General features: G+C 56.5%; 2 protein-coding genes across 2 annotated transcripts; both read right to left on the bottom strand.

The window, feature by feature from the left end:
- Positions 1-1,761: 1,761 nt before the first annotated feature.
- On the bottom strand, positions 1,762-7,660 carry PDXP (pyridoxal phosphatase). Its single transcript, XM_011387581.2, has 2 exons — positions 6,935-7,660; positions 1,762-3,163 (listed from the first exon to the last, which is right to left on the bottom strand). Exons 1-2 carry the CDS (start codon positions 7,506-7,508, stop codon positions 2,847-2,849), a joined length of 891 nt encoding a protein of 296 aa, XP_011385883.1. The 5' UTR covers positions 7,509-7,660; the 3' UTR covers positions 1,762-2,846.
- Positions 7,661-9,512: 1,852 nt separating this feature from the next.
- On the bottom strand, positions 9,513-22,145 carry SH3BP1 (SH3 domain binding protein 1). The gene is made up of 18 exons (XM_011387574.2): positions 21,730-22,145; positions 20,533-20,575; positions 20,198-20,302; positions 19,011-19,087; positions 18,589-18,700; positions 18,424-18,500; positions 17,813-17,957; positions 17,176-17,244; positions 16,916-17,006; positions 16,323-16,468; positions 15,455-15,566; positions 15,017-15,098; positions 14,849-14,929; positions 14,231-14,347; positions 13,414-13,511; positions 12,906-13,083; positions 11,805-11,899; positions 9,513-10,356 (listed from the first exon to the last, which is right to left on the bottom strand). The coding sequence occupies exons 1-18, from the start codon at positions 21,786-21,788 to the stop codon at positions 9,944-9,946; spliced, it is 2,100 nt and encodes a 699-aa protein (XP_011385876.1). The 5' UTR covers positions 21,789-22,145; the 3' UTR covers positions 9,513-9,943.
- Between the last annotated feature and the right edge of the window lie 2,116 nt (positions 22,146-24,261).

Below are 24,261 nucleotides of genomic sequence, written 5' to 3'. Positions count from 1 at the left end.
AAATAAAGTCTCAATTTATCTCCAGTTCTCAGGGAGTTGGTTTACTGGATGCAAGAACAAAAAGCGAAATATGTCGTCCTGTGCTTACAGTTATCTGTGATCGCTAAAATGAAATCAAGAGGGCTGCGTGGGACCTTGATACCAGACCACACTCAGATTTCAGGGAGTCCGAGTTTTGGCCACTAGCTTCAAAGCCATCCCCAAAGGGAACAATCATTCAGGGACAACGGGAAGTACTTCTAAGGTCACCAAGAAAGTAGTCAACATGGGGAAAAGGCAAAATCAGAAAACTATTGAAACCAGGGGGTATAGCGTGGCGTTGTTTCATTTTGTGGATTGGGGTCATCGGTTTCCTGAGATATTAACTGGAAATCCAAGTGAAGAGTGTCCTTGCACTTTTGGTCAGTATGAAACTTTTTAAAACCAAAAGTTGGGGGGAGCAACCCCAGCAAGTTCTTCCATCTTTTTGCTCTGTCACCTGAAGCAGAGTCACGAAGCAGAGAAATATGTTGGGTCATGCTTCAGAATCACAGAATGGCTGCAACAGCTTCTATACCCAAAGCTCAGAAGAGCGGGTCCCTCCTCCATGTCCTTCTTTAAGAGTGAGGCCAGCATTCCCAGAATCTCCCCGCAGACCTCTCCCCATGTCTTATTGGTCAGAAGTGCATCACAAGTCCATGGCTAGGGGAAATCAGGTGGCCATGATTGGCTAAGACTGAAGCTTCAAACAATCAAGATGGCTGAGATGCTACCCCTGACTCCTGACTTGCTTCCATGTGCTCCCCGGAAGGAAATCAGGATTCTGTCAGCAAGAAAGGTACGGAGTAGCTGCTAGGTCCAGAGTGGGGCCAGGGAGGCAGGCACTGCCCTCCCGGCAGGGGAAGGCATGACTCAGGCTGGCCAATAGCTGCGCTCCATCCCCTTGGGCATAGGAACCCATGCAGGCCAAAGTCTGCCCTGGGATGTTGGTTGGGTGAGAAGCACCCATTGTCTGGGAGGAAGCACAGCAGAAAAGGATACCTAGAGAGTGCTGGACCACCTCAATGTGGCAGCCAAACTCCCTCATACCTTAGCCCGGGTGAGCTGAGTTTCTGCCACGTCCAGAGGTATCTACGAATGCACATTTGCTCTGGCTTCATGATGCAGCCAGGCTGTCAAGCATGCTCTCTTCCCAAGAAGAATCACACTGAAGAGAACCCCCCAGACCTCCAAATCCCACCCTTCACTTTACACATGAGGAAGCAGGCTGAGCAGGAAGGGGCTTATGCAAGCTCAAGTGACAAGTCAGTAACAGGCAGGCCTGGAACAGTCATGGCATCCCCCCACTCAGCTTCTGTGGGACATACTGAGCTACCTTCGCAGCTGGGCACCCGCTCTGCACAAGGCACCAGGGAGGCAGCAATGAGCACCTGGCCTGCGGATGCTCACAGCCAGCAGGACAGCATCCCATGTGTGGAGGTGCCTGAGCTCCCAGAGGGCAAGGACACTCTCTAGATGTGTGCCCTGGTCTAAGGTAACATCGCATTTCCCATCCTGATTCCCCGAGTACTGTAGCGGAATGGGATGTGATACAAACTAAATGGGTTCACTGAGGAACTGAAAAATCAACACATAAAGACTCAGCAAGAGATGACGTGCTACTGGGCTAGGGCACTACTGCATACTTTGTGCAGGTGAAGGTCGCAGTGGGCTAGTTCTGGGAAGACCAGGCTCAGTCAAGGACTCCTCCGGCCCTGCCTTGGACAGACTTGAACCCACACGGACGCTCCTACGCGCACTTTATTAAGTACGGAAGGACTGCTTACGAGTAAGGGTGGCAGGGGAGGCCCAGCCCCCATCCTCACCATCACCAGCACACGATAATAAATAGCTGGGGCAGGCACAGGGGAGACGTGGCACAGCAAACACTGGCAGCACAGGGAGGGACACGAATGCCCCCGTTCTGAGCTGCGGCCACCACCAACACTGGACTGGCACCACGATGTGGGGGAGGGGCGGGGCGGGGGCAGGGCTCTCAGCTACAGAAGCCCCGAGCCACTGAGGGCCCCTAGACAGAAATCTTTGTGGAGGGGTGTCATCAGCACGTGGACCCTTATCAACAGGAATCTGGACCCCCGGCTGGTTTAGTCAGACCCATACTGTCAAGAAGCCACTGTCTCTGACTACTGGGTTGTTCTCTTCAGCATCGAAGAGACCAAGGGGTCATTACTACCTGCTGACTGGGCTAACCAGGATCTAAGATGTGAAAGGGTCCTTATCACTTAGCCTTACCGATGAGTCCACCAGGGCTTTAGGACATCAAAGGATCATTATTGCTTAGGCAGCCATCTGGTCCACTCAGGACCCAACATCAACGAATTACTATGACTTAAGCTTTCTGATTGGTCTGTTCTGGGCTCAGGACAATAATGGTTTGTGGTTACCTAGATCTGATTGGTCAACAGGAACCCAAGGCCAGGATCTAGGGAACACAGGTAGAGCTCTAGAGACCCCAGGAGGGGTGAGAGAGTTAAGTGCTCAGGGTTGAGGGGAATCTTCAGCCAGCATCGGGGCCCAGATTTCAACAAGGGGAGGTCACAGGGCAGGAAGTTAAGTCCACCTGGCTGGGTCAGGCCAGGGCAAACTGGTAGGAAAAGGGGGGCAGCTTCTGGGACAGCAAAGAGTACCCAGCCACTGCTGTGAGGGGACGCCAGGGCCCTAACACCTTCCCTGGGTTCCAGCCCCACTAGGGTGTAGAAACTGGGGCCAGAGAGCCGGTAGCACTTAATGCGGCTCTCAGCCCATCACCTCCATCCGTGGCACCTGGGTGGGGAGGGGGTGGGGCTGTGGTTGCAGGTCAGCTGGGCTCAGTCCTCCAGCCCTTCTATCAAGTCCGCAATGCTCTCCACATAGTAATGGGGCACGAGGTCGTGCTGGCCGGCTGCCAGGTAGGCCTGGGCCTCCTCCAGGCGAGAGACGCCAGTGAGCGTGAGCACGGTGGTCATGCCACAGCGGTGGCCGAAGAGAATGTCGGTCTCCAGGCGGTCGCCCACCATGAGTGTGCGGGCAGGGTCCACGCTGAAGTGCTCCGTGATGCACTCAAACATGTATGGGCTGGGCTTGCCCACCACCAGGGCCTGGCGTCCCGAGGCTGTCTCCACGGCGGCAGCCAGGCTCCCAGTGCCTGCAGGGAGACGGAGACTCGTCAGTGTGGGGGGCGGCAGGGAGGGCGCCCGGGCCCTGGGACTGGAGCTCTCAGGGGGGCGGCTTGGCATGGGGTTGCAATCAGGCACTGAAGTGAGTCAAAAGGCCTGCTTCCCAGTCTTAGCGTAGTGGGGAAGAGTCCGACCTCTGCAACCAGATGCCTGCATTCAGACTCCATCCTTACACTTCTCGGGCAGCTTCTCCCTCCCTAACGTGGCACTTATCTCATGGGAGACTGAACGAGCCACTGCATGTAACTGAACCTGGGTCAGTCAGTCCTGCCTGAGGTTCACTATTTCACCCAGGCAGCTGTGTGCCTTCGGGCAAGCCACTCCACCTCTGAGTTTCCTTGGACACGCTGAGAAAGGAGGATCCAAGGGACACGCACCTTCAGAGAGGCACCGTGAGCATCACGGGGGCAAGTGCTTTGGAAACGGAAAGGCACCTCCCAAGCCGCAGTTGTGGTTATTGCTACAAGAATGTGCGCTCCTGGCATCGGGAACTGGCATGGCCCTTTTGGAACTCAGCAGGGCACAGAAACGTTTGCACCTTTGACCCAGTCAGCCTCCGCTAGGGCTGTGGTCACAAGGAGAGAATTCAGACCCGAGACAAAAAGCTACATGCTTACAGACGTCCATGGCCACAGTAACTGTTAATATCCCAAACTGCGGACCACGCCCGAGTGCTTAACAATAGGAGGACTGTTTAGGACAGTTCTGACTCCCGACCCAGTACCATCCTGCCCCGCACAATGAGTTCACTGTGCCCATCCCACAGGCACGGCGCTGTGCCAGAATGTTCTGCCTTCACACTAATGTCCCTCAACAAATGATGATGATGATCACAATTTACTAAGCACATTCTAAAGTGCCAGGGGCTGTGCTGGGTACTCATGGAAGCCCATTTTACAGATGAGAAAGCTGATGCTCAGTGATATTAAGTAATTTGTCCAGAGTTGCACAGCTTCATGAGTGACAGATAAAGAATATGCATTCATGTAGGTCTGACCCAGTTATGTGCTGGACCAGCTTGTACTGGTTTCAGGGTGATGAATGTTGCATTTTCAGGAATTCTGTGAGCTGGTGATTAAACAAAGACCCTATTTAAAAGTCCACTTATATAAACTTAAAATTAAATGAATTATGTTTAACACAAAAGTAATAAATTCTCAAAACTCATCACTTCCTAATGATTTCACCGTTATCTATGCTCTCGAGATGATTTATATCTCTACCGATAGAAATACTATGTAATGGGGTGTACACATCTTCCAAGCTCCGTGTTCAGTGACTTCAGGTTGGGAGATTGAAAATTCGCTGCGGTGGGAGTATTTACCCCACAGACGTTGGCGAATGGTATAAACCAGGGCTCCCCAAATTGCTAAACATTAATCAGTACACCGCTAGTCTGACCCCAAGTGCTCTGGCCTGCCTCCCTTCTCACAGCACAGTTAAGCCAAAGGCTCAGAAGGGTAAGGCGGCCCTGGACAAGGAGGAACTTCCTTGTGTCACAGGACCAGGGCAGGGCTGGCCCACAGGGACACCACGGGGAGGTTCTCCCTGACATCTGACTTAGAATTCACCTGCTTGTTTTCATGAAGAACTTAGTAGGGAAGAAAAGCCGTTTGCCCTCTTGGTGAGAGATTCCTTCCAGTATGGGAAGGGCTCAACTGAGTCACCTCAGAGTGCTTCTTTCAGCTCAAGAAAGGTCTCAGCTGTCAGCTCCTTCCTTTCCCACCAGGACAGAGTGGATCACCCTCGGCCACCCATGTCCCACTTCATCCACTCAGCTAGTATTTACTGAGGCCCAAATACACACCAGGCACTGTCAGGCACTGGGCTAGGGCAGTGAACTCAGCGAAGATCCTGGGGGAGCGAGATTCCTAGCAGGGCAGTCAATGTAACTCTGCCCTCAGACCACCACGATCCCCTTCTCCTGACATCTTATAACCTAAGACTGTCATATGTTTTGTTGGTGACGTATTCCTAAGACAGCAGGCATTTCTATTTGCCAGCTCAAGTGGCTTCCCTGTGGTTACAAGGTAAACATACAATTGAGGAGACCCGCAGGGGAAACTGGGGTGAGAGATTTGCATTATTTCAGATTTTATGAATAGTGGGGGCCTTTCTTAGTATTTGTATACCACCATCTCAAAGCTGTGCCATTCAGTGCACGAACAAGACAGCAGCGCTATATTTGTTAAGCCTCTGCCTCCCTCTCTAGGCTGTGGATGTGACCAGCAAGGCCGGCAGGCACAGCCAAGTGTGTGCCGAGACAGAAGGGGCAGGCGTGGACAAGGCCTGGTCTCTCCCCAGCTCTTCCATACCACCCTTCCTGAGCCCGGGGGAACCTCTTAACCCACAGCCTTAACCTGTGCTTTGAGGCCTCCAGGGAGCTTACTTTCTGTAGCATGGCCTAGGGCAGGCAGGAGCTGCTGTAGCTTGGAGCCTGACCAGGGTCGTTGCCTTAGGTTTATGGGGAAACTGAGGCTGAAGTGGTCATGCGGCAAGTAGGTCTGCAACAAAGCTTGGACAGGCCTAGAACTATATATTCCTAGCCTGGAACTGGTTCTGCCAGTTCCCCAAATGCCCTGTTCCGCAAGATGCCTCCTCTAGGAAGCCTTCCCAAATCTCCTTAAGCTCTAGGCCCTCCCCGCCACCCCAGCATAATACTGTCTATTCCTTAATCGGTAGGTACCATCCTGACCCACAGGGATTTAGTATCAATGACTGGGTCAATGACAAGCAGTGACCAGCAGGGAGTGATGGAGATCTGTCCCTGCCCTGAACCTGCTGACTGGGGTACTGACCTGTCCACACACACACTACTGTCAGTTAATCTCTACTACCATCTGCTTGTCTAACTTGAAACCTCTAAGAGCGTACAGCATTTACCTGCTCCTGCTTCCTCTGTAGGTGTGAATGACAGCAGTGAAGAGTGCCTTGGATGGAGGAGGTGGCGGTTGGGGTGGCTATGAGAGCCAAAGTCAGGTCCCTGTGCTCTTGGGCAGCTTACTTCCCCTCAGCTTCAGTTTCTTTAACTGAGAAATGGGACAATCACCCCCATCTCCAGAGTAATTTGGAAACTAAATCAGAACAGACACCGAGGTGCTGTAACATGACAAGGCTCTGGATACAACTTATATCATCTGAGCACCTGTGTGTCCAGATCACTCGGCCTCCGGATGAAACCGGCACGGAGAGCATTCCCATTTTACAGCCAGGACAGAGATGCTCTGAGGTTATGTAACTTAAGAATATAGAACCCTGGGGCTGGAACTGTAACTCAGGTCAAACTCCAATCACCTCCTGTGCTTCCGCACACATGACGCTGGAAATGGTGTTCAAACCCTCCAAAAAGGGGACAATCCTTCCAGGCTTTGTTCCCAAATGTGCGACCTCACACTGATGAGACAATATGATAAGAGTCCTTGAGGCTGGTTCAGAAAGGGGGGGCTGGGAGTCGGGGGACCTGGATTCCACCGGCAATCCCAAGAGCCACAGTGGGCCTCAGTTTCCTCATCTGTCAAACGGAGACCCCACTGCTGCTCCTCACATTGTGGCGGCTGCAAGAATTACCAGACGTGGACACGAAAGCACCCTGGGCTCTTACTGGGGGGCGGCCGCCCTCGTAAGCATTCTGTTCCCCACTTGTCACCTGGAGACGCCCCTTCCCTGCCTCCCACCCCCAGGCATGGAGGTGAAAGCGAAGGTCGCCCCTCCCCTCGGTTTCCTCGCCAGCCCGCGCTCACCGGGGGTCCGGCTGCCGTCGCTGAGCGGGTGCCACGGGTCGCGGTCGGTGGCCACGAGTAGGCAGTCGGGGTCGCGTAGGTGCGCGCACGCCTCGCTCAGCTTGGCGAAGGAGAAGTGCTCGTCGTAGCCCACAAGCACGGCGCGCACGCGCAGGGCCGCGCCTGGGTCCTCGCTGGGGTCCCCCGCCAGTCGCAGCCCCGCGGCGCGCAGCTCGGCGCGGAGGCCCTCGCCGCCCAGCACGAACACGGAGCCTGGCGCGTCCGGCAGCCCGAGCAGGCGCTGGCGTAGCAAAAGCGCGGCGCACAGCGCAGAGCTGAAGAGCTGCTCGGCGCGCAGCCCCCCGAAACCGAGGCGCGCGAAGCGGAGGGCCAGCTCGGGCCGCGCGCGCCTGCTGTTGTTGCTCACGAACAGCGCCGCCTTGCCGGCCCGTGCCAGCCGCTCCAGCAGCTCCGGGGCGCCGGGCACAGCGCGCTCGCCGTTCCACAGCACTCCGTCGCAGTCGAATAGGACCCCCTGCGCCCGGCCTAGCACGTCGCGCAGGGCCGCGCCACACAGCCGCTCGCAGCACGCCATGCAGCCGAGTGGCTGCCCGCACGCTCGCGCCGCGCCGCTCTCACTCCGCCGGCACAGCGCGCTCGCCCGCACCTGCCAATCGGCACGCCGGAAGGTCCAGGGGGCGGGGTCATGGCCTGGCCTGCGGCCAGTGGGGGCGAGAGTCTCGGACAGCGGCGAGGGTGCTAGCGAACGCGGCTTGAAGAAAAGGGCGGAATCGCGGCCGCCACCGAGGGAAGGGGACCAATGAAGACCTAGTGTGGTCCTTCGCCCCGCCTCCCGGCTCTGTTGGGCCAGCCGCTGCCGAGTTTTAATCCCGACCACCCTCTTAGAGGGCGGGGAGTCTGGGAGACTGACGCGCTTCTTGACGAATAACGAGCTACGAGTAGAAAATGTCTCGAATAGCAGCCTTGAGCTCCCCAGCCAATCAGAAGCTTAGGAGGAAAACCGATGTAAAGATGTCTTTGGATCGAATCTAGTTGCCTTCTGAACCGTGGACGCTGCAGTTCGAAGTCCTGAGAAGTGTGTGGGTATAATGGGGAGACAGGCGCTTGGTGTCTTCTTGAGTGCTGGAGCCCTTGGCCTAGACCACCATGTCTGTAGAGTCCCCTGGAGCACTTATTTTTTTTAAAATATAATTTATATACAATATATACAATAAGATAAATAGATCTTAAATGTTAACTTTGAGGACTTTTGATAAATGCTTTTTACATGGTAAGGCCCCAGAGATTCTGGTTTAATTGTTTAGGATGTGGCCTGGCATTTTTTGGTTTGTTTTTAATTACCCAAGCATTCTACTGTGTGGCCAGGATGGAGGAACTGGCAGAGGCAGCCTGTCATCAAGCACCTCTGGGAGGGAAGGAGCCAGAGCAGCAGCGGCCAGTTGCCAGGGCAGTGATGGAGTGACCTGGCTGCCTGTGTCCCCACTTGGGGAGGGAAGTCATAATCCTGAGGTTCTATGCCAACTCTGAGAAGGCTCTGAACACCTGTCTGACTCCCAGGAGCAACTGGAACTTCAAAGACATGGGAAAAGCCACACCCCATCACCCAGCTTCTAAGCTCAGATACTTCCTGCTTCCCAATGCTTTTGGCCTTCGCACAGGTGCATAGGTGGTCTCCATGGCTTGGAATGTTCTGACTTTTTCACCTGGCCAGCTCCTAAAAGACTCCTCTTGGACATCACCTCCTCTAGGAGGCCTTCCTTGACCTCCACTCTACATGTACACACTCATACACACACACACACCAGTCTGGGTTAGTAGCTCGCCCTAACTGGGCTAATATGGATCCCCCACACCATGACACTTGATTCTCCCATCCAAGTACTAACCAGGCCCCACCCTGCTTAGCTTCTGAGATCAGATGAGATAGGGCGTGTCCAGGGTGATATGGCCGTAGACAACACTTAATTCTAATGGTCAGTTCTGCCTGTCCCCAGGAGCAACCTGGGTGTAGGGCCAAGTTGGGGACCTAGCCCAGGGTCCTGCAGAGCAGCCTCAGGGATGGTTTGTGGATAATCCATCCCTGCTCCTGGGGGGAGCCTTCCCTGCCTTCTCTGGGAACACTGCAAATTGGGGGAACCAGCATCAACAGGAGCCATCACTTATAAGTCTTATAGGGCACTTCTGTGTGCAAGGTTGGTGCTTTGGTCTTCACAGGAGTGTCTCATTGAATTGTCAGAACATTTCTATGGTGCAAGTTGTTACCCAGTTTCCCAGATGAAGAAACCAGAACACCAAGAAATCAAGTAGATTGCCCGGGAAGTGAGGGTCAGGCCCAGGCTCCAGAATCAGTCAGACCTGGGATGTTCGTGCCTCACTTGCCCTGTGACCCTGGCAGGTCACGTTCTCAGTCTCAGCCTCCACATCTGTAAGAGGTAGTGGCATTTACTTCCTTGAGAGAGGATTAAACGGAAACCATGCACGACAAAGTGCAGTGTATAGCCTAGAAGACTAAAGCGTAGCTAAAAGCTTGGGTTCTTATTATTTCATATAGGAAGAAGGAAAGGAGGCAAAGAATAGCTAATTTTTCCCCCTTTGTGAAAGTGGCTTCTTTATTTTGAGTACAGAAAATAAAGCTATCTTTTGGCCAGCTGCTCCAGTTCCGTCCAAAATAACTTATTTCCCAGCCTTACGAAAAATACATTGGCAAGAGAAAAGTCAAAGTCTTGTAGGAGCAAGCAAGCTCTCTTTCCTTCTGGTGGCTCCCCTGGGACCCTGCCAGAGAGTGGGAGTCGGCTGAGGGCCCCCTCAAGCCCAGGTGGATCCGAAAGGAAAAGACAGGAAGTGAAGGGCTGTCCTGAGTCCTCCTCGCTGTGGGGGCCGACCCAGCGGACACCGAGGCATTTGTGGGCAAAGGCTGGAGGCCCCCACCACTTGGGAGGGGTGAGGGCTATGTCCTGGAAGGACGAGGTGGAGGGGGACACTGAGGGCTGTCAGGGAGAGGCCACCAGCTCAGTCGGTCTCTGAAGCAAGGCTCCTGGGCCGGGGCTGAGGGGGTATAGCTGGGGGAGTTGGGGCCCTGCCTACAGCCTCAGGGTCTCCTCCTTCCTCTGTGGCTGCCCCCAGGTCCACCTGGGCAGGCATGCTCAAAGAGACTGGGCTGGGGAAGGTCGGACTCAGGGAGGCCTGGCTGGGGGAGGCTGGCGAACGCCGGTTCTGGCGCCGGGCAGGCTGGGGGGCGCTGGGGGGCAATGGGGGTGGCACTGCGGGGGCTCGAAGGCTGCTGCCAACCAGACGGCGGGGCAGAGCCCGGGGGGTCACAGGGCTGCCAGAGCCGGGGGGGAGGGGTGGGGCTGGAGGGGAAGAGCGGGTGCTGGAGACCTGTGGGGGTGGCATGGTGGGCCGGGCTGGTGCCGGACGCTTGGCTGTAGAGGAAGGAAAGGGGTAGTTAGGTGTCCATATTGTTGGTGGCAAATCCACTAAGCTCCATCCTACCTCACCTCAAGACCTTTGTTCTTTCTGCCGGGAACACTGTGTCCATGGCTGGCTCCTCATTACTCAGGCCTCTCTCCATGTCCTTTCAACCTCTCAGCTGGAGTATTCCCCTGCCCCCGTTACTGTCACATTTTTCGGTTGTATTTTCTTCATAAGACTTGTTGCCCACTGAAACGACCTTGCCAGTTTTTCTGTTGCTTATTGCTTGTCCCTCCCACTAGAATGCAAATTAAGTGAGGCTATCTTACGTGTGGCTGGCTAGCACAGTGCTGGGCACAGAGTCGGTGTTCAGTATATATTTGTCAAATCAAGAAATGCTGCCTGTTTTCCCTGACACTTGGGTCTTGCTCACCTCCTCTCAGAAGCCCACCAGAACTACCCCACCCAGCTCAGAGATCCCACAGCACAGTTCTGACCTCGAGAGGCAGTCGAGGGGCTGGGCAGGGCCAGGAGAGCTGGACTCTGGTCCTAGCTCTGCCTCTATCCACTGGGGGACCTGGGCAAATCGCTTGCCCTCCTGAGGCCTCAGTTTCCTCACTGGTAAAATGGGATGAAGACCTCAACCTCCCAGGGCTGACGTGAAGACCAGCCAGGCGATGCTGTGACAGTGCTTCGACTTGTGCTCCAGTGAGTAAATATCCCACATGCTCCCAGCTCAGGAAAGGTGGCTAGATGCCCACCCCCCCGCCCCCTCGCCCCGGCATGAAGGTCCCTGTGCAACCTCCCAGCTCCCTCTGGTCCGGAGGCTTCTGCAGCTGCTCCATCTACTCCAGGCTCTACACTGTACACCCAGGTGGGAAACTCTAGAGCCTCCTGGCTGGGCCTCCCAAGTTGCTAGTCACCCTGGCAGACTCCCCACCTGAACCTTCGGCCTTCTCACCTGACTAGCTTTTGGCCAAGTCAACAGGCAAGTGTACCACGGGGGCTCGGAAGGAGGCCCCTGGTCTGTTCCCACCACCAGCAACGCCACCTCCCCTCCCTCATCGCCCTTTGAAGACCCCATCCTTCCTCTTCACTCTGTGACCTCTGGGCTTCTGAGGGACTGGACATCACTGCCCCCCATGCTCACGATGCCCGAACTGTATCAAGCATTTACTGTATGAACCAGGCAGCACCATTTAATTCTCCAAACGGCCTTACAAGGTAGGTGCAGGTACTGTTCTATTACAGAGGAGGAAGCTGAGGAGCAGACAGGCAAAGTCACCTGCCAAGGTCACAGAGCTGTAATCTGAACCCAGAGTGTCAGGCAGCAAACCTGGCTCTTAGCTACCTGGATTCCTGGCCTCCCCTGGCTGCCTGGAAACATGGGAGGGTCTGGATTGCCCACCCCTGTTCCTGCCCACCCTTTATCCCCCTTCTCCTTCCACAGTCCACTCACTCTTCCGAGCCATGTCCTCTGCTTGGGCAGCTACCTCCGGAGGGCTCCTACTGACCTTGGGGGAGGCTGGTCTTGGGGGCACCTCGGACTCTGTCCTGTGAGGGAAGGAGAGGGTCAGGGTCAGACTCGGCCATCTCCTAGAACTCTCTTAGAATGCTGAGGAGACTCCCAGCCAACAGGCTGAGTTTGAGTCCTCCGCCTTGTGGCCAGGCCTGGGATCTGTCCCCAGACCAGGACCCCCTGGGAAGATGCTACTGGCATTGGCCAGAGTTTGCATCCACTGAGCCCCTGGCTTTCGTGTGACACTGTGACAGTGTCTGTAGTCCCCTACGGGGCCAGGATAGTGGGTAGAAAGCAGAGCCTCCCCTCTGCCTCAGCTCTTAGCCTCCATCTTTATGAGATGTTCCAGTTACTAGAAGCCAGAGAGCGGATGAGCAGCAGAGGGACAGGCCGAGGCTCATTCCTGGCTCCCTCAGGTCTTTGTTCAGTTGGCTCCTCCTCAGGGAGGTGTCTTTTGACCCCGCGGCTAAAGCAGCCCCGAGGTCCCCCTACCCTGCTCTGTTCTCTTATAGCGCACACCACTGATGTTATACTGTACTTTTTAGGGTGTGCTTGTTGATTCCACCCCCAGGAATGCAAGCTCTAAGGGCAGCATTTGTCTGTCTTGCTCATCTGAGGAAATGGTTTGGGCACCAGCAGTCTGTGACAACTGAACAATACCTGCTCGGTATGGAGGTAAAGTGGTACCACGCAGCCTTTCCAGATTTAAAGGATCAAAGAGAAGACTGGAAGGTATTTACAAATTCCAAAATGATCAGATCCCTCGTTCTCTAAATGTCCAGGGCCTGAAACAGTGCCTGACACATATGCTGCTCAGTAAATAGCTATACAGTGAACGAGAAAACATGTCAGAGGTCGGGAGGACCTCCGCCTCTGAGTCTCCACCCCACCCACTCCAAACAGGCAAATGCGGTATTTGGGATGAAAATACAAATGCAATTATTACATTTCCTAAAATGCTGTTAGAAGCTCCGAGAGATGGTGCCTCAGGCTGGGCATCTTGGGGACAGGAGAGGGGCCATTTGTACACGTCAGTCTTACCTTTCCTTGGTAGCCACTGGGGCCGAGGCCGAGGCTGGGGCCGGGGCCGAGGCCGGGGCCGGGGCCGGGGTCGGGGCCAGCATGGCAATGGTTGGAAGCTCCTCAGAGGCTGGCCTGTCGCTGACCTTGTCCTGGGGGGCAGGGGCTGAGAACAAGCCTGACACATTGAAGTCGATGTCTGCAGACAGAATAGAGCAAGTCTTAGCTTCCAGAGCCTCCACTGGCCTCTGCTCCTCGGCCAGGGCCAGGACCACTCTCCCTTTCCCCTGACATTGTCTGGACCATGTTTCACCTTCCCGCCCCCATGGGAGCCTCACAACAGTCCCATGAAGCAGGCGGAAGCATCTCCGTTTTACAGATGAGCGACTAAGGCTCAGAGTGGAGAAGCAATTTCCTGTAGGCCTCATGGTGAATTTGTGGGGCTGCTAGGGACTGAAGCCGGTCTGAAGGGCACCAAGCTGGGCACGGAGGGCACAAAGGGGCACGTGCACACAGGCAGGAGCCTCACCTCCAGGGAAGAGGGTGTCTGTGTTTTGAATCAGAGCCTCCACCACGCCTACCACCTGGATGGATGACACTGATGCGGCATCCAGCTGGGCCTGGTCCCTGGGACAAAACGCAGGGAAAGCGAGTCATCATTGAGCAAAGTCTTAGTGACCCCGATTCTCTGGCCCTGTGCCGGCCACTAGGAACGCAAGGATCAACCACTTCGAGTCCCTGTTCTCAAAAGCTCACAGACCACTCTGGATGGCAAACATGCCACTCACACACCAAATTTTCCCTTCCTTCACCCATGACAGGCATCGCCAGGCGGTCATGGCACTTTTCAATGCAGTTCTGGGGGCCAGGCAGCCTCTACCAGGTAAACGCACTCAGCAAATGAATGAAACCCTTTTGCCATCCACAGCCAGTTGAATAACAATGACCCCGCACATGACAGCACTTAATAGTTTGCAAAACATTTCTCCATTCGTTATCTCATTTAATTCCCAGAGCAAAAATCCTCAGACTTTGTATCATTTCTTTCTAATTTACAGACAAAGAAATGGAGGCCAAGAGTGACTTTCTAAGGCTCAACTCTGGAAGATGGAGTGTGGTGGCTAGAACCAGACCTCGGACCCCCAGCCTCCCAAGCACCCCACTGCCCCCTTTACCCAGAATTCCCATCTCCAAAGCCCTGTAGGGTCCATGATTCCTTTGGGGCCCCCACACGGCAGCCTCGAGGACAGGAGCTGCTCCACCCGTCCCGAGGCCCCAGGGGAAAACATGTAGCAGACAGCTCGGGTGGGGAGTGCCGCCGTTGCCCCCACCCTCGGGCCCCTCACCCTTCTTTCTCAGGAGGCCACAGCAGGTTGGGCCCCAGGACGATGGCAATGTTGCTAGGTGTCATCTTGTTCACCTCCTGCTCCTCGGCCAGCCGTGCCAAGAACTTCATGAGGTACCTGGGGAGACGGGAGGTAGTCCTGGGCTGGGGGTGGGGCATCGGGTCACAGACACCCACCGGTGCCCCTGTGGCCTGAGACCTTCCCAGATTGGGGTTTCTGGAGTATGGCCAAGACACCACACAGGCTGGCTTTAAAATTTTTAATAGCTAAATTAGCTGACCTACTGAGTGCCACCTATGTGTCAGGTACTGGGCTAAGCTGGGACTCTCCCAGCTACCCTACAGGGTAGGGAGTGCGTTTTCTAGCCCAGGCTCAGAAAGGTCAAATCGCCAGCCCGGGGCCACACAGTGGCACAGGTGGGATTTGAAGCCAGGTGGTGTGGCTTCCAAGGTTCAAGGTATGTGTTTAGTTCAATGTGTGGTATTAGAAAATAGGACCAGTACATCTCAGCTATTTTCAACAATATTGCTTAGGATATGAAGGCAGGACTCAAATCCAGGCTGCGGAGTCCCCGCAGGGTCCGGCTCCAGGGAGGCCCGGGGCTGGCTCGGAGCTCACCTGAGGTTGTTGAAGTTCTCTCGGGGCAGGCGGCTACACACCTCTTGAAGGGCCTCTAGCCGAGCTCCTGGCTCCTTCAGGCTGGGGAGGGGGAAAGAACTGGTGAGCCAGCCCAGGGAGGCACCTCTGCAGCCTCGTCTTCCCCAGCACCCCCACCCCTAACCTCACCTGGCTGCCCTCATCCAATCGTCATAGAGGTCAAAGGTCATCAGGGGCTCCGGTAGCTCCCGCAGATAGGACTTGAGGGCACCTGAAGTGGTGGCAGGGGCTCAGACACAGCCCCTAAGCCCCCACCTCTACCCAAGTGCCCAGCTCTTTTCATCTGTAGGAGCCTCCAGCCCTCGTTCACACTAACATGTCTAAGTCTGATCATTTCTTTGGTCCATGGGACCCTTTAGAGAAAATGATGAAGGCTAGTGATCTTGTTCCCGGAAAAACATACATACATTTTCCAGGGGCTTGTCATAAACCCCATCTTAAGGACTCCTGTGTCTCCTTAGCAGATTATCAGGCCTCAAACCACACTATCATGGAATCATTTCGGGAAGCTGTGGTGAAGAGATTTGGGGGGAAGGCCCCCCACCCAGGGCTCCTTGGAGCAGGTACCTGCCACGGCATGGGGGTCAGAGCAGAACTCCTGCAGGCTGCGGGGGTCCGAGGCCATCGTCTGCTTGAGGCGCTTCAGCACCGAGGCCCCAGCGGCCAGGCGGAAGAGGCCCTGGGTGCGAAAGGGAACAGGTAGGGTCATGGAGGGGTATGTGGGGTAGGACGCCCTGGCCGGGAGGTCCTAGCTTACTCATGGCCTGGGGCAGGTGGCTGGCCCTCACTGGGCCTGTGTCCCCACTGGTCTGACAGGCAAACTGGACAGCAGCGTCCACAGAGCCTCTCAACTCTCAAGGTCTAGGATTCTGGGCAAAAGGGAAGTCCGGGAGAGGCTGGGAAAAGCCATGGGGAGACAGGTGTCTGGTTAGAAACAGAGGGGAGAACGGAGGCCCTGCAGGCTTGTCAGGAAGCCTCAGTCTGTGAGTAGTTCCGCCTCCGAGGGGCCTGTCCTCAGGAAGGCAGCCGAGGGATGAGCAGACTGAGGTACGAAGGACGGAGGAGGCCAGCGTGCGGCAGTGACTACCCCCGAGTCCCTGGCTTCATTGCCATTTTCTCGCGTGCCGTCAGGCGTCTACCTCTTGACCTCCATCTCCCCTTGTAAAACAGAGCCACTGAGGGCTCCCTCCGAGGGTTATTGGGATAATTAAACAGAATTAAATTCCTCAGTGCAAAGGGCTTATAGCACAGTGCTTGGCTCACAGAGCATCACTAAGTGGGAGGTGGTGTCACTTCAGTAACAGGAGGCCTTGCCTTCTCCCTGGTCCTGTGCTCTAGGGGTGGGATTATGGGCACAGCATGGGCAGCATGAGGGAGGCCTGGGACAAACTGAGGACCCCGATACTCCCTCCCCACCTGTCCCAGTGGGTCCCACCTCTTCCTTCACGCCCTCGGAAAGCAGCATCAGGACGCAGGCCTCAATGGGCAGGGCAATGTCCTGGCCCAGCTCTTGCAGGTGAGCTCCCAGTGACACCCCATACACCCTGGAGAAGGGGGTGGCCGTCATCGAGGGGGAGGGGTCTGCAGGGACGAGACAGATCAGCGGCCCAGGGTCCTTCCACCCTTGGGCAGCCAGGGGCACCACACCAGATGTCCTCGAGGGATTACTGCTTTGGCCAATGGTACCACCTCCCACCTGACCATCCATGCCACGCATCCTGAAATCATCCAATACATCACTTGAATCTGTTCACCTCCACTGCTTTCATCTCAGTCCAGGCCACCATCATCTCCCTTCTGCCTCCTAACAGGTCTCCTGGCTCCAGTCCTGGCCCCTCTCATTCTATCCCCCACTCAGCAGCCAGAGCAGTGTCCATCACGAATCTAATTGAGCTCTCCCTGCTCAGAACTCATCTGTGGCTCCCTATTGCCTTTGAGCATGGAATGCAATATCGTGTAAGCCTTTCAACATGCCCTGAGCATGGTGGGGGTAAGGGGTGTGGGGTCGGGACCCGCCTGTGTCCCCACCTGCTTGGCTGTGGTTCTCCTTCAGCTCAGCCAAGGCCGTGTCCAGTGAGCTCAGAGACTTGCGATGGTAATCGGCCTGAATCTCCATGAGCTGTGGGGACAAAGGGGCACCCCCGGAAGAAGTGAGGGAAGCTGAGCCGCCCTCAGGGTCCGCAAGAGCAGACCCCTCCCTCCCACCATCTCATAGTGGGTCTCAGTGGCTCCTGGCTCTGGCATCCACCCCTGAGCTCCGGGTGGTTGAAGCCCGGTCTTGGACTCACATGGATGAAGTAGTTGGCATAGGTGTCCTCTTTGGTGGCAAAGTGGTATAGGTCGGCCAAGTACTCATCCTTGGGGACAGAGAGAGGAGGGCTTACACCGGTGAGGCTGGGGCTCAGAGGGGAAGCCGAGGCTTGGAGGGGTTAGGGACTTGCCCAGGCTGTATGTGGAGGGTCCTAGCCAGCTCTCCTCTCGCTGCCAAGGCTTGTGCTTGGCCCACCCCCAACCTCACCTGGCTGCCCTCATCCAATCGTCCAAACTCTCAAGGGCTTTTAGAGTTTCTCACCTCTGTGTCCCCATACCCTTAGCACAGTGCCCTGTGTTATGCACCATTTATTCATTCGCCATTCATTCATTTACTCACTTACAAATACACCAAGGCCCTGGCGAGTGGAGTATCTCTGCCTCCCAGGTGTTATTTGCATGGTGTAAACAGAAGAAGCTACAAGGTAATGGCTAAATAAACAGACCTTGGAGCCTGACTACCTGGTTTCAAACTCCAACTTTGCTGCTTCCTGCTTATGTGGACTTGGGCAAGTCACGTCACCTCTGTGAGCTTCAGTTTCCTCGTCTGTGAAATGAGGACAGTGCCGACCTCTACTGCCCCCACGCATCCAGGGAACCTCAAGTGCCCCTCACCTTGCACTGCTCCACCTTCTTCTTCAGGTCCTCCTCCTCCTCCTTCAGCGTCTCCACCTTGTTGGCCATGGTGGTGTGGCTGTAACTGCCTGGGCCACCACCCAGGCCCTGACTGCTGCTTGAGTTCTTAGCTGCCTGGCTAAGCCTGGGGACGATTCCAAGGTGGGGTGGTTACTGTCCAGAGCCAAGTGTCCCCTCCATATGCCTAACCACACAGGATTCTGGAATTTATAGACTGAAAATCTCGTAGCTTCCCTGGGCCTGGGCTATAAGTGCTCAGGGGTGCCACCTGGTGGTAGGTTTGGTGGTCACAGCCCTCCGGCTCCAGGGAAGACCTCCAGGGAGGTCTTCCTGTCATCCAGGGATCTTGGAGAACTGTTCATGACTACCCTAGGCTTTGAGGTCACCCTCAGATGACACAAGCATATGCATATACACATGCACATAGGCACTCTCGCACATCTCCTCACTATATGTGTTCCTACCAGATGTGTGCACAAGTACGCACTCTGTACCCAGTGGGCCCTGCAATGTCCTCCTAGTTTGGGAAGGGCCTCGAACCTCTGTGGGCTAACCTGGGCATGGACCCACCCAGACTCTGTGGCTCCCACCTGCTCTTGAGGGTGTTCCAGTCTGACACCAGCTTCTGCAGGCTTTTCTTGTGTTTGAGGATGGCTGGCAGTTCTTCCTGGGGGCAGACATGGGGAAGGAGGGATCAGAGGGCTGGGGAGCTGGGAACTAGAGGCGGGGATGCTGGGGTCAGCAGGTAGGGTCACCTCACTCAGCCTGCTGAGTGGCTGCAGGACATCTCTCTCCAGGGTCATCTCAAACTCGGCCAGGATGCGGGCCAGCTGGTTCTGGATGGCACAGCTCATCTCTAAAGCCTTCCTGTGGACACAGCACCCAGTGGGTCCAGGCTCCCACAGCCCTTCACTCCCATCTGGAAATACTAGTAGAGTCTCTCCCCCTGTCCCCCAATAGTCTCCTGCCCCTTCGATCTCTCCCTCATCTTCTCTGAGCCCAATACCCTCCCAGGCATGGCTGCCCTCACTGACCTGGATACCGTCCCCAGCCCAGATACTCTCTCTAGCCTGGTCATCCTTCCACCGTGGCTGCTTTCCCTGCCCTGGGCCCCCTCCCAGTCCAGATTCCTCCTTGGCCTCTCCAGGTGAAGGCTGAGGCCCCCGTCTGTGCTCACCCCATACTGGAATCAGGGTCTAGCTCCTTGAAGCTCTCGGCCATCGTGGTGGAAAGAGCCATGAGAGGAAGCTTCTTCTGCAGGGAGGGCAGGTCTGGTTGTGAGCATGAGTGCCTGTGCTTGCCCACTGGGCCTCCCTTCAGCCTGCCCGAACTCATGATGTGTCTCTTGGGGGCAGAACTGCACCGAGGCACTGGGCGTGATGGATGGGGAGCAGGGAACCCAGGAGGGTCACAGTCAGGTGAAAGCGGAAGCAGGATGATAACAAGGCATGGTAGGGGTGACCTCTCCCTGGGACCAAGTACAGAGCACCCATCCCTCTGGGGTCCCCTTTCTCCCTCCCAGGAGCTACTTGATCAAGGTGGAAGGAATGGCCGAGTCCCATCACAGGCTGGAAAACTAAGAACAGAGGACTTGCCAAGGTCACACAGTTGAAGGGGGATGGAGGAGCTGGGAATAGGCCTCGGAGTGGGCTCTTCCCCGCCCCAGGGCACAGGTGGCTGACCCGGCCACTGTGGAGCGCAAACCCTCCACAGCTCCCATTGCTCCCCCTCGCACCCAGAACTCTGGCCACACTTAATTGTTAACTGATTCCAAAACATGCTGGACCCATTCCCACCTAGAGTTATGGAGAGTACTAGCTTTGGTCAGAGTGACCAGGGTTCAAATCTCGGTTTTGCTACTTACTAGCTGCATGGACTTGAGTGAGTCACTTTATCTCTCTAAGTCTCCATTTCCTCATCTAGTAAAGTGCTAATAAAGGCGGCCTCCTCCTAGGGTTGCTGTCAGCATTGAGAGAGGGAATGCAGTCCATAAATGCTGGCTCTTGATTAATACAAGTATCATTCAAAGTCCAGCTCAAAAGTCACTTCCTTCAGGAAGCCCTCAGATTGCCCCAGTTGAGAGAGCCTGCTCTGCTCTAAGGGCTGACTGGACAGAGAAGTTCAGGTGCAATCAGAGCCTGGTCTGGGTTCAGGAGATTGATGCAGAGGAGGACAGGTCAAGAAGGGGATGGGGAAGAGATAAGGCCTCATGAGTGGGGTGCCTGGGGGCCTTGGGACAGAGCAGTCTTCACCCCCTTGGGGCCAGAGGCTCAGACTGGCAGAGAGACCCCAGCCCCAACTTCACTCCCCCATTGGACAGAGGTGTCCTGCCCAGGCCCCCTTCTCCCTGGGACCCCCACTCACCACCCGCTTGTCCATATCTGCCCCACTCTGGCCCTGCAGACAGGCCTGTAGTCGCTTGTGGACATTGTGGGCTGCTCGCTTGGCTGGTTCCAGCCGCTGCTCCACCTGGGAGAGGGCATGGAGGTTATGGGTCCTGGGAGGTTGTCCCCCACCTCCCACTGCTCTGTTCTTCCCCAGAGCAGGAACCACCTTTCTTTTTCCTCCTCCTGGGGACCCCACGGCCAACAGCTTGGGGAATGACTCAATCTGGTCCCCCAACTGGCATCTCCGCCCGGCCCTCTGCTGACAGCCTGCATAGGCCTGCCTTGCCACCCATGGCTGGCCCAGGCACGTACCTGCTGCAGGTCCTCACCCAGGAACTCGGCAGTCTCCGGGGTGCTGTGAGGGGGGCGGAGAGAGCTTCTGCTGAGCTGGCCCAGGTTAGGAACCCCCCTGCTCCGCCAACAGGGCACCTGGACCCCAGTTGCTTCCAGTGCCCCTCCCTGCCCCTCCCAGTTGGGGCCTGCCTCATCCCAGTTGGAGCACATTCCATGGGGGTGGCAAGAGGATATAGGGCTTTTTCCTCCTCCGCCCAGGGCTGTGTCCTGAGAGAGGGTGGATGAAACTGAAGGGGGGACTGGGGGAGCCACCCCAGGGCTCAGCCTCTCTTTTCTGCTGACCCTAGGGAGAAGGGGCCTGGGCTGGCCCCAAGAAGGGGAAGTGTTTGAGCTCAGACAGTCACACAGGACGCTGGACCGTTGTGGTGGGTAGGCCCTGGGCCCCTGCCTGGGGATTCAGGGGGACACTGTGGCCCAGAGCAAGGTGGCCTGACAGCATAGACCTGCACAGGCATCTGTGCCAGTGTGAGATGAAAACCAGGTCTCTGGACACCCGATCCCCTCCCCTGGGCCCAGAGATGGGAAACTCCCAATGCAGGGGAAGGGGAGAGAAGACAGGCCCAGGGAGCTCCTCAAACTTCTGGCCTCTACTCCACCAGCATTGGGGCTGGGGTGGTAACAGAGGGGGTCCTGGGAATGTTTCTACCTGAGGCTGAGAAAGCAGAAGCAAGACAGAGAAGCAGGCCGCCCAGGGACTGGGGGGGAGGAGGGGCACGCAGGACCCGGGCAGGCCCCTCCTCCCACCAGGCCGAGACCCAGTCTCTTTCCGTCTTCCAAGGTCTGGGGCCCTGACTGCCCCTCCCCCCAGACAACCAGAGATGGTTAACTGTCCCCACTGTACAGAAGGGACAAGTGAGGCCAGCGGGGAGCGTTCACTCAGAGGCTCATGGAGGCAGAGAAGACTCAGCATCCTTGATTCTCCCTGTGACCCCCTCCACTCAGGGGTGGGGGGGTGCCCCTTCCCCCCAAAGTCAGCGCCTTTCTCTCCAGCTCTGGCTGGGAGGCGGGGGTGGCATTTGGAGGGAGAAGAGCGGCAGGGCTCTGGCTAGTCAGAGAATGGCCGTCCAGCGGTCCCCAGTTTCCCCCACCCCTCCACCTTCCCTCGGGTCAGGCTGGGGTGAGCGTGGGGCTGGATGGGACCGGGTGGACACTCACCGTCCCAAGCTGCCCGTCTGGGCCAGTTGGCGCATGCGATGCAGCTGCCTCTTCATCATCTTGGGGGCGGGCTGGGGGGCTGCAGGGTCACGGTGGGGGTCGAGGGCCGACAGCCCCCGGCCCAGCCTGCCTCTGCCCGCAGCGCTCTCGCCCCGGATGGGTGGGCGGCGCTCTCCGCTTCCTGGGCCAGCGCACTCCCGCTCGCTCCCGCCTCCCCGCTGGCGGCCCCGCCCCCGGCCCCCAGGTCACTCCTCTCTCCAAGTTTGGGTTCTCAATCTCCCCGTCTTCCGCCCCCCGCCCCCACGGCCCCTGGAAGGTTCCCGCGAGTGTCGGTCGATCCGCCGCCCGGGAGTCCACAGGTTGTGTGCGCGGCTCCTCCCCGCCCAGCCTCGGTGGCGGGAAGCAGGTAAGCCCGCTCCTGCCACTGCGCCTGCCCCAGGTTCCTGCCCCACCTACCGCCCGCCCGCCCAGGGTATAAATAACCTTTGCACGCCTCTCAAAGAGGAAAGACGGTTCTATTCTTGGGAGGCAGAGGCTAAGGACAGTCCTCTCTGACCTGTACTGGCCCGTCTGGGCTTGCCAAAGGATGCTGCTCTGGGCTCCCTCCCCAGGAGACCTGCTGGCCGATCGTCTGGGGGCTTTGGCTTCCACGAGCCACCCTGCTGCTGTGTGCCCTTGGCCAAGTCCCTGGAAGGCGGGACTTGCTGTTTTTAATGGCCCGATGCGCCAGCTGTTCTGGCCCTGCCCGACCCAGAGTGGACAAGATACCCCTACCTGCTCCTGCGGCGCCTGTGCTCCTGTTCCTGTCGCACCTTTAAGGGGGTGGGGGCGGGGGGAGTCTGCCACCCTCCAGCAGAGAACAGTCCCAGAGCAGTTCCCGGACACCCTGCTCTCCCCCAGGCCCCCAGCAGTCTCCTCCATCTGTAATGCCCCTTCTCCCGCAAACTTCCTCAGTCCCTGCCCTTCCTTCTTGTAAGGCAGTGATGCGGCTGCTGATCTGTCCCTCCAGACTCAGTGGTAGTTATCTCTCTGGCGCTCCACCCAAAACAGAGCTGGGCATACAGTAGGTGCTCCATAACTGCTAGTTAATACAAGAGGAAAACCTTTGGAAAACAGTAGTTTCACCTTGCTCTGAGCCCCTGCACCTCGGGCATCAGGAGACCCAAGGGTGGGGGAGGGGAGGAGTCCTGTCATGCATAGCACTTTGTCAGTTTCAGTAGGTTGGTTTGAGGATCACCTGAGCACCTATTTGTGTGGGTGACTGGGTGGCAGACTGGGCACTTCTCTAGGGCATGACCTCGGCCTTGGGCATCTCAGTGTTCTAGCACAGGGCCTGGCTCACAGTGGGCACTCCCTGGACTCTGGTTGCCTCTCCACTCCCCAAAGGGAGAGCCAGGCAGCCCCAGTGGGGTGGGGAGGGGTGGAGAAGGGAAACCCCCAGCTGTTGCTGCTTGAGCCAGAGGCTCCCACCTGAGTGGAATCCTAGGCAGAGGTTAGGAGGCTCCTGGATCAGAGGCTCAGGCCAGGATCAGGAGCTCCTAGGCAAGTTCTCTTGCCCATTTCCCCTCCCCTAACTGGAAGGCCCCTTCTAGAAAGGGGACAGGGCTTGAAGAACACCTTCATGGAAGGAGACACCAGAGTCCGGACACCAAACCTGGCTTCTTAAAATGTGGGGCTGGGGTTGCAAAGTCTGAGTTCTAGTCCTGTCTTCCACCTTCCTCACTGGCCAGACCTCAGAACTTTGTGGTGGCTCAGTTTCCCTTGTCTCTGCAATGGGCACAACCTACTGTGTGCAGAATTAGGAAACTGAAGACTCCCAAGCCAGCAACTTGACACCAGGTTAGCACCATCCTGCTGCCTGGGAAAGCTCAAGGATACAAGGTGTCCCCACCCTATTTCAGCCCCGCCTGAAACTCAGACCACACTGGGCCTGGGCTTGTCCACTTTCCCCAGCTGTTTTTAAGGTCCCTAAGGGTAAAGCCTGGCTTTTATCTCTGTCCCTCTTAGGCCTGCCCAGGCCTGCGCCCCAGCTCCAGCCTGGGGAGGGGTCATTCCATGTGGGCTGTAGCAGCAGCTGCTGTGGAAACAACCAGAGCCATATAATCAGGCCACCTGAGCTCCAGGCTCCCTTCCAGTCAGACCCAAGGGCCTCCGCAGGAAAGGCACCTGGCTCTTCTTTGTGTGGCCTGGGCAAGGCTGCTGTGCCTTTTGGCTGGGTGGGGTGGGGAGGTATATTTAAGCTCAAGTACACTTGAATGTTGAATCATAATGGGTTAGAAGCCCCAAAGGTTGGATCATAGGTTGTTCTTTCAAAGGATGTTGCGATCAGAGGCTTTTGGACTCAAGTTTTAGTCGATGGATGTTGAGATCGTAGTTTTAGAACTGCAGATGCAGAAGGGGGACCTCTGGGGTCACCAGCCAATCCCTGCTCCGGTCACAAGATCTTTCACATTGCACTGCAAGGGCCTGTTGACCTTTCTGGGCCTCCTCCCCAGGAGGGTCTTCTGGATCATGCTGAGTCCTCCTGGGCCT

This window comes from Pteropus vampyrus, unplaced genomic scaffold (assembly GCF_000151845.1).
Source record: "Pteropus vampyrus isolate Shadow unplaced genomic scaffold, Pvam_2.0 Scaffold16, whole genome shotgun sequence".
In the NCBI taxonomy this organism is placed as follows: Eukaryota; Metazoa; Chordata; class Mammalia; order Chiroptera; family Pteropodidae; genus Pteropus; species Pteropus vampyrus.
The sequence above is the reverse complement of the archived record's forward strand: the minus strand, read 5'-3'. Positions and strand labels throughout refer to the sequence as shown.